Here is a 14,850-nt window from a genome sequence, read left to right as displayed (position 1 = left end):
AGAGATGCGAATTCTCAGAGTTGGGTACCACCGGGGGGCGCAGGGTGTCCTGGAACCAATCCCTCCAACAGATACTGAGGGATGACTAACTAGAACAGTTAATCACATACTTGAACTAACCAATAAGTAAGTGGTAATAATCAAGTTTGAGAGAAAGACAGAAAGACTCTAGTTCCCTGAGGCTCTAAAGCAGACCCTATATAAATACTTGGAATTGCCAGGGACACCTTAGGGGATCAGCTGCTGATTTTGCCTTTATCAGCTGCTCACTCTCCAGAAGTGAGATGCAGGTTCCATCTCAGCAGCTCAAGGTGACCCCAGTAAGTGTATGAGCTGATGTCAGGAAATTATCTTCAATAGATACATACATAGTACTTACAGTGAACTTTTTTTAAACAAACACTTTCTTGTTAAAGTAATAGGAGCTAAAAGGAGTGGGGGAAGAGGTTTATGTATTTAATTTTAGCAACCCACAGAAGAGAGAAATAAATCCACAGGGTCTGGAAGGGAAGATACATGCTAAAACCAAGAGTAGTCACTTAGTCTCCAGAGCTATATTCTCTCTAGGTTTTCCTCCTAGCTCCCTTCTCAGTCTTCTCTACTTATTCTTCCTACCTTCCAAACTTCTAATCAAGGAGGGCTCAGAGCTCAATTCCCTGAGCTCTTCTATTTTCTATCTTGACTCTTTTGGCAATTTCATCCAGTTTTATATTTAAGTACCATATATAGGCAACAACTTCCAGGTTTTATCTCCAGCCAAGATCTCTCCCTACTCAACATCATCACTTGAATGTGTAGTAAGCACCTCAAACTTATTAAGTCCAAAAGTGAACTCTTAGATCTTCTCCCCCAAACCTATCCCTTCTAGCATTCCCCATTTTAGCTGATGGTGGCTCCATTTTTCTAGTTGTTCAGACAAAAACCTTTGTCATCCTTAACTCTTCGTTCTGTTACACCTCATATCCAATCTGCCAGCAAATCCTATCATGCCCAATGTCAATCTTTACCTAGAATCCAACTTTTTTTTTTTTTTTTTAAACTAACCCTCATCCAAGCCACTGGCATCTCTAATGCAACAGCCCCCTAACTGGTTTCTCTGCTTCTGTCTTTGCCCCCGTGCCCCTCGTACACACACATACCACTCGCCATTCTATTATCAACACAGCAGTTACAATGATCATTTAAAGGTGTAAGTTAGACCATGTCATTCCTCTACCCTAAAATTCCTACTGGACCTCCACTGCACTCAGAATAAAAGCCTTTATAATAGCCTACCAGTCTCTACATGATCTCAGACTCACCTCCTGATCTCCGGCCCCAACAAGTTCTCTGTGACCTCATCTCCTACTATTTCCCTCACCCATTCTGCTCTCTTTACATTAGACTCTCCTTGTTGGCACATTCCTGGCTCATTCCCTCACTACTTTTATGTCTATTCAAATATCTTCTCAATAAGGCCTTTGCTGACTACACTTTTTGAAGCTTCACTTCTCCCACACTCCCAAACTCCCTCCTCCCTTTTTTTTTCTATATCATTTACTGCTGTTTAAAACTCTATTGATTAGGTTTATTTTGCTTGTCTGTCATCCCCCATTAGTATTTAAATTCCACAAGGGCAATCTTTTTTTTTCTTTTCACTCTTTTGTTGACTAATGTAAGCCCAACATCCTGAATAGCACTTGGCAGTAATACATAAATGCTTACTGCATGACTTAAGAGACCTCAAGATGGGGCCCAATCAGATAGTCATTGAAAGATATATTCAATCTATGAAGATTAAAAAAAAGAAATTATAAAATAGGTATAGTATGATTTCTTTTCAACTCTATAGATGTAGGTATCTCATATATATGTATGTAAAAGGTCTACAGGATTACGTACCAAGAAACAACTGTGGCTAATTTCTGGGTAATGCTGTTTTTTCAATCCAAGCCAAAAAAACAAAACAAAGTAAACCTACTATTTTTAAATAACAAAAAAAGTCAATTCTCAAAATTTGAGTTCTGAGTAGTGGTCAGTAAACAATGGTCCCATAATCTAGGGTTAACTTCTGCTGCTGCTGCTAAGTCGCTTCAGTCGTGTCCGACTCTGTGCAACCCCATAGACAGCAGCCCACCAGGCTCCTCAGTCCATGGGATTTTCCAGGCAAGAGTACTGGAGTGGGGTACCATTGCCTTCTCCGAGGGTTAACTTTAGGAGAACATATTTTAGGTTGAAAACCTGCTGCTGCTGCTGCTGCTGCTAAGTCGCTTCAGTCGTGTCCAACTCTGTGCGACCCCATAGATGACAGCCCACCAGGCTCCCCCATCCCTGGGATTCTCAAGGCAAGAACACTGGAGTGGGTTGCCACTTCCTTCTCCAATGCATGGAAGTGAAAAGTGAAAGTGAAGTCGCTCAGTCGTGTCCAACTCTTAGTGACCCCATGGACTGCAGCCTACCAGGCTCCTTTGTCCATGGGATTTTTCAGGCAAGAGTACCGGAGTGGGTTGCCATTACCTTCTCCAGAAAACTTGATAAGCAGGATAAAAAGTTATACTACTTCTCAAATCAACAGGACAAACTGTTATCAGGAAGAAGCCAAGCCAAAATTCAATCAATAAAAAACTTATAAAATATGAAATTGTATAGTACTTTCAAAACACTGGGTAACATTGTAATGATAACTACTGTAAAGTAATAACAATCATGTGGAACAATCTGGGTTGACCTGCTAAGAAGGCAGAGCAATATGCCCCAAAGATGTGCTCCATTTACACTTACATGAATGAAAAGAAAAAATAAATTGAACATAAAACTCCTTAAGTTTTACTTACTGATACACTGATATGTGTCCCTTAGAAGGAAAATTTTTGACAAAGTTAGGCAAATGCTTAATTCTTTTTTTTTTTTCCTAATAGTGAAGACTATAGAACACTATTAAAATTTCTTTAAGTATTTTGAAACATTCATAATCCCACCAACTACAAATATCATCATTTTTGCCATATCCTGGCTCCAATATTTAACTGGCTTCATATCTTCAGGCAATTTACCTAACCTCTCTGTGCCTCAATTTCTACTGTAAAATGGAATATTCATAGTAACTTATCCAGAGTTATAATAAAGATTAAACAAATAATTGTAAAGCAATTGTAAATCAAACTACTATCTGGCCCAAACTCTTAGCTATTATTACTACTAATTCATATGTTCCATATACCTCTTAGAAACATAATTACAATTATTCATTCATTCAACACAAATATATAGTGTGTGTATTGTGTGTTTGTGCTCAGTGGTGTCTGACTTTGTGAATTTATAGACTGGAGTCTGCCAGGCTCCTCTGTCCATGGGATTTCCCAGGAAAGAATGTTGGAGTGGGTTACCATTTCTTTCTCCAGAAGATTCATTCAACACAAATATATACAGTATTCACTATAAAACAGACACTAACTAGAAGCTGGGAATACAAAAATGAATAAAATGCCACCCTAAGCCACTGGTCCCAGAAGTAACTGAAAAGGTTGTAACAGATCTGGTCTCCCAAAGATGCTAGGCTCAGATAAAAATAACAGGTAACTTTTATCAAACCTTTAAAAAATAGATAATTCCTGATTTAAACTATTCTCAACCATAAACACAAAGCAAGATTTCCCAGTTTATTTTACCAAACTAAAATAACCCTGATACCAAAGCCTGATAAAGATTATACAAGAAAATTACCAGCTTCCGTATAAATTGATGCAAAAATCCTAAAAAAGATTAGGAAGAAATCAATTCCAACAATTCATTAAAAGATCAATGCTTCTTTGTCAAAGTAGTTTTTAATTAAAATCTGATGAATTCATAGTGTTCATTCAATGTTAGAAAATCTATTAGTTAATAAAATGCACTAATTGTTTAAAGGAGAAAAACTATAAGGGCAATCTTCACAGGACTGCAAACAGCATTTGATAAAATCACTCGCCATCCTCAGTTAAAAGCCCATAATAAATCAGGAATAAAATAAATGTGATAGTGCACATATTAGGAACCAAAAGCAAATATGCTTAATAAAGAAACACTAATTCACTTTTACTGAAGTCAGGAAGAAGACAAAAATAACTATTAGGTAACTTTGTTTTGATAATAAGTCAATGCAACAGATAAGAAAAATAATGAGGCATAAACACAAGGAAAAAATACAATCAATATTTGTAAATGATACACCTGTTAATCTAGAAAATTTAGAAAACAAAATGAATAACTATTAGAGCTAATAAGACAACTAAATTAAGGAGCAAGGTGTTGGGTAGCAATCTAACAATCAGTTTAAAAATTAAGTGCAACTATAAAATTTTACTGAATACATCAAAAAAGAACTATACAAATTGAGACATGAGCCGTGGGTCCAGATGAGAAGTTTCAATATTATAAAAAGTACCAACTGTCCCCAAATAAATGAATTCCAGTCAAAATTCCAACAGGATAAGAGAGGTCAGAGATTGACAAATTACATTTAAAATTCATTTGAAAGAGTAAATGTAAGAGAAGCATTCAGCAGTTTTTAAAAAGGAATAATAATGAAATAGACTTTCACTACTAGGTATCAAATCATACTACAAAATTATAGAAAGTAAATCAGGAAGACACAGGCATCGGAGCATACAAAAAAATATCAGATCATAATACAAAATCCAGAGATGAATATGAAACTGTATACATAACAAAGGTAACATTTCAAGTCAGATGGATTATTCAGTAAATGATAATGAGAAATAATTATATACTCATATTCAGAGGGGACATATTAACTCAAAAAATGCACGAGAATTATACCACTCAGTACCAGAAGTATGTGCACAAAACACAGAAATCCTCCCTGGAAGTGGATTAGAGGCACATATCCACTGGGATGAATGCTCTAATGTTCTTATAAACTTGGAACTACCATTAGCTTTCATTTTACATAGGAGAGCTATCTAATAATGATGCCAACAAAGAGAGGACAGAGACAGACAGATGATGATAACATACTGACCAACCACTTAGTTCCATCTAAGAACATCTAATTTACATCAGTGGTCAATACTGTCCCCACACAGTAACTGAGAAATCCAAAGAGATGGTTTTGCTAGATTCAATAAATGGGGTAGTACCATTCATACTCAATAGATAGGAAGGAGCAGTACTAGTCATCCTGACAAGAAATGGGAAGACAGCCAGGACCAACATGGAACTGTCTTCCAACATGTGTAATTTGTGAACATCCTGCCTGGACATTCATTTGGGGCATGTCTGTTTAGAATTAACTGAATTTTCTAGTAACACATCTACTGTGAAAATCAAGGGAAAATTATACATTCCCGCCCCCAGCACTTTCCCAGGAAGTCTTCACCACTTTGGAAAATCCTAACACTAGCAATCACAGGTTCGATCCCTGGTTGGGGAAGATCTCCTGGAGTAGGAAATAGCAACCCACTCCAGTATTCTCGCCTGGGAAATCCCATGGACAGAAGAGTCTGGCAGGCCATAGTCCAGGAGGTCGCAAAGAGTCGGACATGACTGAGCACATACAGATGCACACAACTCTAGCAATGCTGCTTGTGGTAGACGGAGATGGTAGATATTACACTCTCATACCATCTGCCTATCATATTAATTAAAAAAATTACAGACATTTATTCTTTAGTTGAAAAATCCATACACATAATCAGAATATACAGTTTAAGGTTTCTTTTTAGTGCAAAGGAATCCAACGTCTCAAGAGCTTTGATGAGCCTGCAACATGTTTTCTGGAAATCACTTAACTGAGCCTTTTGAGACTCTGGAACAAAACAGAAGAAAAATTGTCTCAAGAAAATCAGCACTTAGATTTTGAAATCAAACTGCTGCTGCTGCTGCTGCTAAGTCGCTTCAGTCGTGTCCAACTCTGTGCGACCCCACAGACGGCAGCCCACCAGGCTCCCCCGTCCCTGGGATTCTCCAGGCAAGAACACTGGAGTGGGTTGCCATTGCCTTCTCCAATGCATGAAAGTGAAAAGTTAAAGTGAAATCACTCAGTCGTGTCCGACTCTTCGCGACCCCACGGACTGCAGCCCACCAGGCTCCTCCGTCCATAGGATTTCCAGGCAAGAGTACTGGAGTGGGATGCCATTGCCTTCTCCGTGAAATCAAACTACCTATTCTTAATTCTATACATCCAGAACTGGAAAGAACTGGGACAATTCTCTTCTATATTTCCATCATGCTCGGATTTACCCTAGCAAAGAGATGCCTGCTCTACTGGAAGACATAATGCAAACAGAATAAATTCAACAGAAGATGGTGATATGCTTTTTTTTTTTGGCCACAGATGTGGCTTGTGGGATATCAGTTCACTGACCAAGGATGGAACCCAGGCCACAGCAGTGAAAGCCCGGAATCCCAACCATCAGGCACCACGGAACTCCTGGTACGCTTTTAGGAGGACACAATTGATGGCCTGCGGCAAGTTTATGGAATGGTAAGGATTTTCAGGGTAGGGATGAGAAAAATAGCTACAGAAAAGGTAATGTAAGATTGCAAATAAGAACTTATATTGATAACTGAACTGAGCAATGATATACTTTTAAGCAAAGGTGGACCTCATTTACCTATTATTCAATTTCCAACAGTTTCAATACATACCATTGTGAATACCACTACTGACTACTTTGCATATAATTCAGGATTCCATAGACCCCATGGAGACATGGAATTCAATGAGAAGCCTTCATCTTTTATGTGAAATTCAAAGGCATTGTGAAGTCTGAGGTCAACTGAGCTAACCAGGTTAACTAGGATTTGTTTCATTTGTAAGAGAACCCTCCTGCAACAGTTCTATTTAATTCTCCTAAAAATGGTGGCCTTTTAAACTTTTCTTTCAGAAGCAGCAGTTATATAAATGGGATGCTGGATTAAACCTAAAAATAGGCACACTGGTCAACTTTCATTATTTTTCTACATATAATCATGGAAAAAGGTTAGGAGATCCCTCTTCCCACTCTACACATTTCTAATCAAAATATAATTTGAAAGTTTGTCCTTGCCAAACTATAAAACAGTTACTTGAGAATAAACCAGCAGAGCACTGCAGCACCTCAATAAAGCTGTAGGTTTCATCATATGCACCAACAAATCTACAGGGGTAGTTTCTACACCCCTCTTTTGAAGACTATCTCACACCTCTCATACCACACAGCATTTTAAACACTGACATATAACTCCCTAATAAGATAAAGCAAAGATGAAAGTGTTTATAAAGCCAGGGATGAGCAGCTTCCACATGATTTTTAATTCTTTACAGTCTCAGGATTAAGCTGTCAGTCAGGCTTTGATTCATGTTAAATAGTGTATGGATGATGTTAATGTCGCCCCCAGGCCCCATTTCCTGGCCTACTCCTTAGAACTATTTCCATGAAAATACATTTTAAAATAAATAAATAAAGGGGTGTAAAAGATAAAACTGTTTATCTTATTAAATACACTATCACTTAAGAGTCTTCTAACATTACTGCACTTTAATTTTCATAATTTCCCAATGCATTCATGAAGCAATCTGCAGAAAATGCTTTAACAAATTAAAGAGCTTTTTAAATCTGATATTTGTATGTATTTGTGAAATGATTATCATGTAAGTCTAGTTAATATTCGTCCCCATACAGTTTAAAATTTTTTTTAACATTTGAACTTTTAAGACCTACTCTCTCAGCAATTTTCAAATATGCAATAACATTATTAACTATAGCAGCCATATTGTACATTATATTCCCATGACTTATTCATAATATAACTGGAAATCTGTCCTTTCTGATACCCTTCACCCATTTCACCCACCTCCCACCCTAAAATCCCTATGGCAACCACCAATCTGTTCTCTGTATCTATGAACCTGATTAATGAATTTTTTTTTTTTAAGATTCCAACTATAAGATCATACAGTATTTGTCTTTCTTTGTCTGATTTATTTCATGCAGCATTAATGCCTTCAAGGTCCATCCATGTTGTTGCAAATGGCAAAATTTCATCCTTTTTCATGGCTGAATAACATACACACACATATATATGTGTATCACAATTTTTTTTTAATCTATTCATCCGTCAATGGCTCCTTAGGTTGTTTCCATGTCTTGGCTATGGGAAACAATGCTGCAACAAACATGGGATGCCATTTATCTTTTCATATTTGTGTTTTTGTTTCCTTCAGATAAATACCCAGGAATGGAGTTGCTGGATTATAAGGTAGTCCTATTTTTAATTTTTTTGAGAAACCTCCATTGTTTCCCACAGTGGCTACACCAATTTACATTCTTACCAAGTGTAAAGGGGTTTGTTCCCTTTTCTCCACAACCTCATCAACACTTATTATTTCTTGTATTTTTGATAACAGCCATTCTAACAGGTGTAAGGTGATATTTCATTGCAGTTTTGATTTGTATTCCTCTGATGATTAGTGATGCTTGGCATTCTTTCATGTCCTTTCTGGCCATTTGTATGTCTTCTTTGGAAAAATGTCTATTCAGATCTTCTGCCCATTTTTTAAACAGATTGTTAGGCTGTTTGCCTTTCATTTTGTTGATGATTTCCTTTGCCATGCAGAAGCTTTTTATCCTTTGATGTAGTCCCACTGTTCATTTTTGCTTTTGGAGTCAGATCCAAAATATCATCACCAAGATCAATGTCAAGGAGTTTGCTGCCTATGTTACCTCATAGGGATTTTATGGTTTCAGGTCTTATGTACAAGTCTTTACTCTATCTTGAGTAAATTTCTGTGAATGGTATAAGGCAGTTTCATTCTTTTGCATGTGGCGACTCTCAGAGCCCCACAATGGCATCTAGCTTTCTCCTCAGCAATAGACTGAAGGCTTTCAGCAAATTTTCAGTGCTTAACATCCTGATGGGACAGGCCTGCCATAGGATGCATCCTTAGGAAATGTGCATTTACAGCCACTAAAATACACACAAATCTAATATACAACATAATCTCACTCGGCCTTGTATCCCAGTCTGTGCACTTTATCAAGCCAAGTGGGGCAGGCAGTCTTACAGAGCTCTGAGAGCTGGCAGTACTGTACCCTGAGAAGAAAGTGCATTAGGTCAACTGCTTCCTCCTCTATAGCTCCTGGATGTATTAATACTTGTACCGACACAAGTACCCATCTTGGCTTACCTAATGGCTGCTGCCAGACAGAAAGGCACTATCACTTTCTTAGCGATTCTCCACACAGAAGCAAGCATCTGGTATTTCACAGTCTCCCAAATCAGTCATAGCCAAGTATTTATAAATTTAAAAACATATTTTTTATGTATTTAGTTCTCTTCTATATTAGTTGGAGAATAATAATATAGGCATAGATGTTTTACTTATATTTTATAGGTTTTATTATGAATAAATTCCAAATCAGGATAATAAGAAATGATATCATATTTGCTAAAAAAGAAGAGATGTTGGGTCTGATATGGCCAAGAACCACTTGAGTTATATGAACCAACACATTCTAATTTTCTCAAGTTATATTAAATTGAATTTCTATTGCTTTTAACAAGAGAGTTCTGACCATTATAACTAAAAAGCACTAGATAAGAAAATATTGGGAGAAAATATGGGAATATTTTAAAATCATGAAATAAGGAGAGAGACTTTCTAAGTATGGTATGAAATCTAAAATATGTAATATATAAACAATATATAAAAGATTAAGATCTTTGCTACATAGAGAGAACTCCTATAAAACAATTTTTTAATTCTGTAATAGGAAAACCAAGCAAAGGATATTAATAAACAATTCACAAAAGAAAAAATGCCTAAAGCCCAGAGATAAATCCATGCACATATGGACACCTTATCTTTGACAAAGGAGGCAAGAATATACAATGGATTAAAGACAATCTCTTTAACAAGTGGTGCTGGGAAATCTGGTCAACCACTTGTAAAAGAATGAAACTAGAACACTTTCTAACACCATACACAAAAATAAACTAAAAAATGGATTAAAGATCTCAACGTAAGACCAGAAACTATAAAACTCCTAGAGGAGAACATAGGCAAAACACTCTCTGACATACATCACAGCAGGATCCTCTATGACCCACCTCCCAGAATATTGGAAATAAAAGCAAAAATAAACAAATGGGACCTAATTAAACTTAAAAGCTTCTGCACATCAAAGGAAACTATTAGCAAGGTGAAAAGGCAGCCTTCAGAATGGGAGAAAATAATAGCAAATGAAGCAACTGACAAACAACTAATCTCAAAAATATACAAGCAACTCCTACAGCTCAACTCCAGAAAAATAAATGACCCAATCAAAAAATGGGCCAAAGAACTAAATAGACATTTCTCCAAAGAAGACATACAGATGGCCAACAAACACATGAAAAGATGCTCAACATCACTCATTATCAGAGAAATGCAAATCAAAACCACTATAAGGTACCATTTCACACCAGTCAGAATGGCTGCGATCCAAGAGTCTACAAGTTAATAAATGCTGGAGAGGGTGTGGAGAAAAGGGAACCCTCTTACACTGTTGGTGGGAATGCAAACTAGTACAGGCCACTATGGAGAACAGTGTGGAGATTCCTTAAAAAACTGGAAATAGAACTGCCTTATGATCCAGCAATCCCACTGCTGGGCATACACACTGAGGAAATCAGAAGGGAAAGAGACACGTGTACCCCGATGTTCATCGCAGCACTGTTTATAATAGCCAGGACATGGAAGCAACCTAGATGTCCATCAGCAGATGAATGGATAAGAAAGCTATGGTACATATACACAATGGAGTATTACTCAGCCATTAAAAAGAATACATTTGAATCAGTTCTAATGAGGTGGATGAAACTGGAGCCTATTATACAGAGTGAAGTAAGCCAGAAAGAAAAACACCAATACAGTATACTAACGCATACATATGGAATTTAGAAAGATGGTAACAATAACCCTGTGTACGAGACAGCAAAAGAGACACTGATGTATAGAACAGTCTTATGGACTCTGTTGGAGAGGGTGAGGGTGGGAAGATTTGGGAGAATGGCATTGAAACATGTATAATATCATGTATGAAACGAGTTGCCAGTCCAGGTTCGATGCACTATACTGGATGCTTGGGGCTGGTGCACTGGGACGACCCAGAGGGATGGTATGGGGAGGGAGGAGGGAGGAGGGTTCAGGATGGGGAACACATGTATACCTGTGGTGGATTCATTTTGATATTTAGCAAAACTAATACAATTTTGTAAAGTTTAAAAATAAAATTTAAATTAGTGGGAAAAAAAAAAAGAAAAAATGCCTAATAATTATATGAAAATAAGCTTAATCAAATGAAAAATTAAAGAGACATTAAAAAGTAATATTTAGCATATTACTAGCATATTTTTGTCTATCAGATCATGAAAGATAAAAGACTGATAACAGTTTGATAAGGATGTTCTATACATTTCAAATACAATTGGTGAGAATATAATGCTATAGCCTTTCAGAAGGGCAATTGGACAGTATCAATTTTCAAATGGTCATATCTTTGACCCAGCTCTTTCTCTCTTAGAATTTTATACTCCAGCAAGAGAATTTCAGAAAAACATCTACTTCTGCTTCACTGAGTATGCGAAAGCCTTTATTGCATGGATCACAACAAACTGGAAAATTCTTAAAGAGACTGGAATACCAGACCATCTTACATATTTCCTGAGAAACCTGTATGCAGGTCAAGGAGTAACAGTTAGAACCAGACATGGAACAACAGATTGGTTCAAAAATTGGGAAAGGAGTACATCAAGGCTGTGTATTGTTATCATGCTTATTTAACTTATATGCAGAGTACATTACGCAAAATACTGAGCTGGATGAATCACAAGCTAGAATCAAGATTGCTGGGAGAAATATCAACAAACTCAGATATGCAGATGATACCACCTTATGGCAGAAAATGAAGAGAACTAAAGAGCCTCTTGATGAAGGTGAAAGAGGACAGTTGGCTTAAAAAACTGTCTTTTTCTGGCATTAAGCCAAAAAAAGCTGGCTTAAAATTCAACATTCAGAAAACTAAAATCATGGCATCTGATCCCATCACTTCATGGCAAATAGATGGGAGGAAAGTGGAAACAGTGAACAGTGATAGATTTTATTTTCTTGGGCTCCGAAATCACTGTGGATGGTGACTGCAGCCAAGAAATTAAAAGACGCTCCTTGGAAGAAAAGTTATGACAAACCTAGACAGCATATTAATAAGCAAAGACATCACTTAGGTGACAAAGGTCTGTATAGTCAAAGCTATTGTTTTTCCAGTAGTCATGTGTGGATGTGAGAGCTGGACCATAAAGAAGGCTGAGCGCCAAAGAATTGATGCTTTTGAACTGTGGTGTTGGAGAAGACTCTTGAGAGTCCCTGGGACAGCAAGAAGATCAAACCGGTCAATCCTAAAGGAAATCAACCATGAATAGTCCACTGCAAGGACTGATGCTGAAGTTGAAGCTCCAACACATGGCCACCTGATACAAAGAGCTGACTTGGGGAAAGATCCCAATGCTGGGAAAGACTGAGGGCCTGAGAAAGGGGCGACAGAGAGTGAGATGGTTGGATGTCATTACAGACTCAATGGACCTGAGTTTGAGCAAACTCCAGGAGACAGTGAAGGACAGAGAAGCCTGGCATGCTATAGTTCATGGGGTTGCAAAGAGTCGAACATGATTTAGCAACTGAACAATAACAAAATGAGAACAGCAACAACACCTACCATTTTACATGGATTAAATGAGCTAAGTAGAAAAAGCACAAAGCACAATCCTATGCACATGGCAAACACTTAAAAATTTAGTGTTTATCATTCCTACTAAATGGTATCCATGAGATCAAGGACTACTATCTGTTTTGCTCACCATCATATCCCCAGTATCCAGTGAAGTATCCCAACATAAAAGACACTCTATAAGTATTTGCTGAGTGAACGTTTTGCAGTCACAAGACTCTATATTCCTATTAAATTTCATATTAACTCCATCACTGCAATCTATTGAGGTCTTTTTGAATCCTAATGTCATCTAATATATCTGCTATCTCTTTCAGTATCTTCTGAAACTTTGATAAACATATCACCTAGATATTTATCTGAAATATTAATAAAAATGTTAACTAGAGACCTATGTCATTAGTTTTATCATCCTTCAGTTTATCATCATTGGTAAACTGGTACTAGTTGAGTACAGACATGCAATTTGGCTTCATTTTCATTCTGCGTATATATTCTCATCTTGCCCACAAAGTATGAAAATCTTATTATGTCAATTAGATTATATCAGTATGTCCTTCACTGAAACTACCTTTAAAAGAATTTAAATAACAATTTAGCACTCACCTTTCAAAAGCTGGGGATCTCTCTGGACGAGTACTTCCTCGAGATCTGTATCTCTGAGTCACTGACAGCCGTGGAGGCCGACTTGGTCCCCAGAAGTCAGTGTGAGTTTGGTGACTCCTCTCATTGGCTCTGTTATCTTGGTCCAGTAGACTGCTACTTAGAAAGGGTCTAAAATCTTGGAAAAACATCGTGGGGTCCAAACGGTCCCAGAACTATAGCAAAAACCAGAAATAAACAACATGTTACTTTTTTCAAGAAAAGGTGACAGAGGAAACAGGATGAAAAAATACTGGGAAAAAAGAGAGGATTAACTTTTAAGACTTCAAAATTCAGCAGTTCCAAATGTTAAAAATGTATGCTTCCCAATTTCGTGGAGGAAAAAAGAGAAGTCTTTCAAGTGTATGCACAGGGGGAAAATTTTGTATACCAAGAAATAATTCCCTTCATATAGAAAGAAGCCAATAGCCAGACCTTAATACTGAGCTCATAGCCACATGGCTCTGACCAGTTTCCCAAACTAAAATTAAAAACATGAACCAAAGGTTGATCATGAACTTCTGTCCTAAGTACAATCAATCATCTAGATCAACATTATAACCTTGAGTATTGTAACAATGACATCCACATGTCTACCATAGAATAACCTAAGATTAAACAAAATGGATGTATACACTTGTGGGGGAAAAAAAAGCATCAACACTACAAAGTGAAGACAGATGTCTATAAAACACTTAACTTATAGAAGGTGCATGAGGAAGCTGTGTCGAAGCTGTGTCAAAGCTGTGCCAAAGCAGTGCAAGAATGTCTGATAAGGCCATTCTATTGTACACACTTTTTACTAAAAGTGTATTGGCATGGGACAGGCATGTCTAGGGGCAAGGGGGAAGGGGAGTGTTTGTTGGGTTTTGCCAAGGAATCACTAAACAAAGAGTAAGAGGAAAAAATCCAAGTTACCTCTAAAATAATTTAAATTTTATTTATTTGGGCATCAGATATTTCAAGAGTTCCACAGACCACAGCTTACTTCACTCCATCCAACCAAGTACATAACTCTGATCACATCCTTGTCTTTTCATGTTGTTTTTAAGTTTTAAATCAAGTTAAAAAAAAACCTCCTTATTTATTGTATTTTAGTATGTTACTAAAATATTAAACTACTCAATACATGACCTTAGATCCTAAAATCCTCACAGCTCCTCCATCCCAGACTGATCTTTCTTCCAGAGACCCATACTAGCAACAGCCTCCTTTAGAAATACTCAGAGAAGGGTTAGCAGCTCAGTTGCACATTAAGCTAAAGCTGATTCTCAATCTACCTTCCAGTAATTTGTCACATCAATTCTTAAAGTTAAGGGGTTTGTCTAGGTTTGTCAATAATGTTATTTTTTGCTAATTTTTCCAATTTATAATTTCTGCTTTATTTTCAAAGATGCTTTCTCCCTTTTTAGTTAAAAATATACAATAAATATAAATTATAAAAATACAAGTGCAGAATATAAAATACAAAGTACAATATAGC

At 37.0% G+C, this 14,850-nt stretch overlaps 1 protein-coding gene across 2 annotated transcripts in view; it reads right to left on the bottom strand.

Moving 5' to 3' along the window:
- Window positions 1-14,850, bottom strand: part of RNF115 (ring finger protein 115) — a 68,175-nt gene that overhangs the window by 14,206 nt on the left and 39,119 nt on the right. For both annotated transcript variants that reach the window (XM_006051120.3, XM_006051121.3), the window contains one exon: window positions 13,332-13,543. In XM_006051120.3, the coding sequence (XP_006051182.1) occupies window positions 13,332-13,543 (212 nt within the window). The remainder of the gene's footprint in view (window positions 1-13,331; window positions 13,544-14,850) is intronic.

The sequence above is a fragment of the Bubalus bubalis genome, chromosome 6, assembly GCF_019923935.1.
Source record: "Bubalus bubalis isolate 160015118507 breed Murrah chromosome 6, NDDB_SH_1, whole genome shotgun sequence".
Taxonomy (NCBI): Eukaryota; Metazoa; Chordata; class Mammalia; order Artiodactyla; family Bovidae; genus Bubalus; species Bubalus bubalis.
This window is presented reverse-complemented; position numbering and strand designations above follow the sequence as displayed.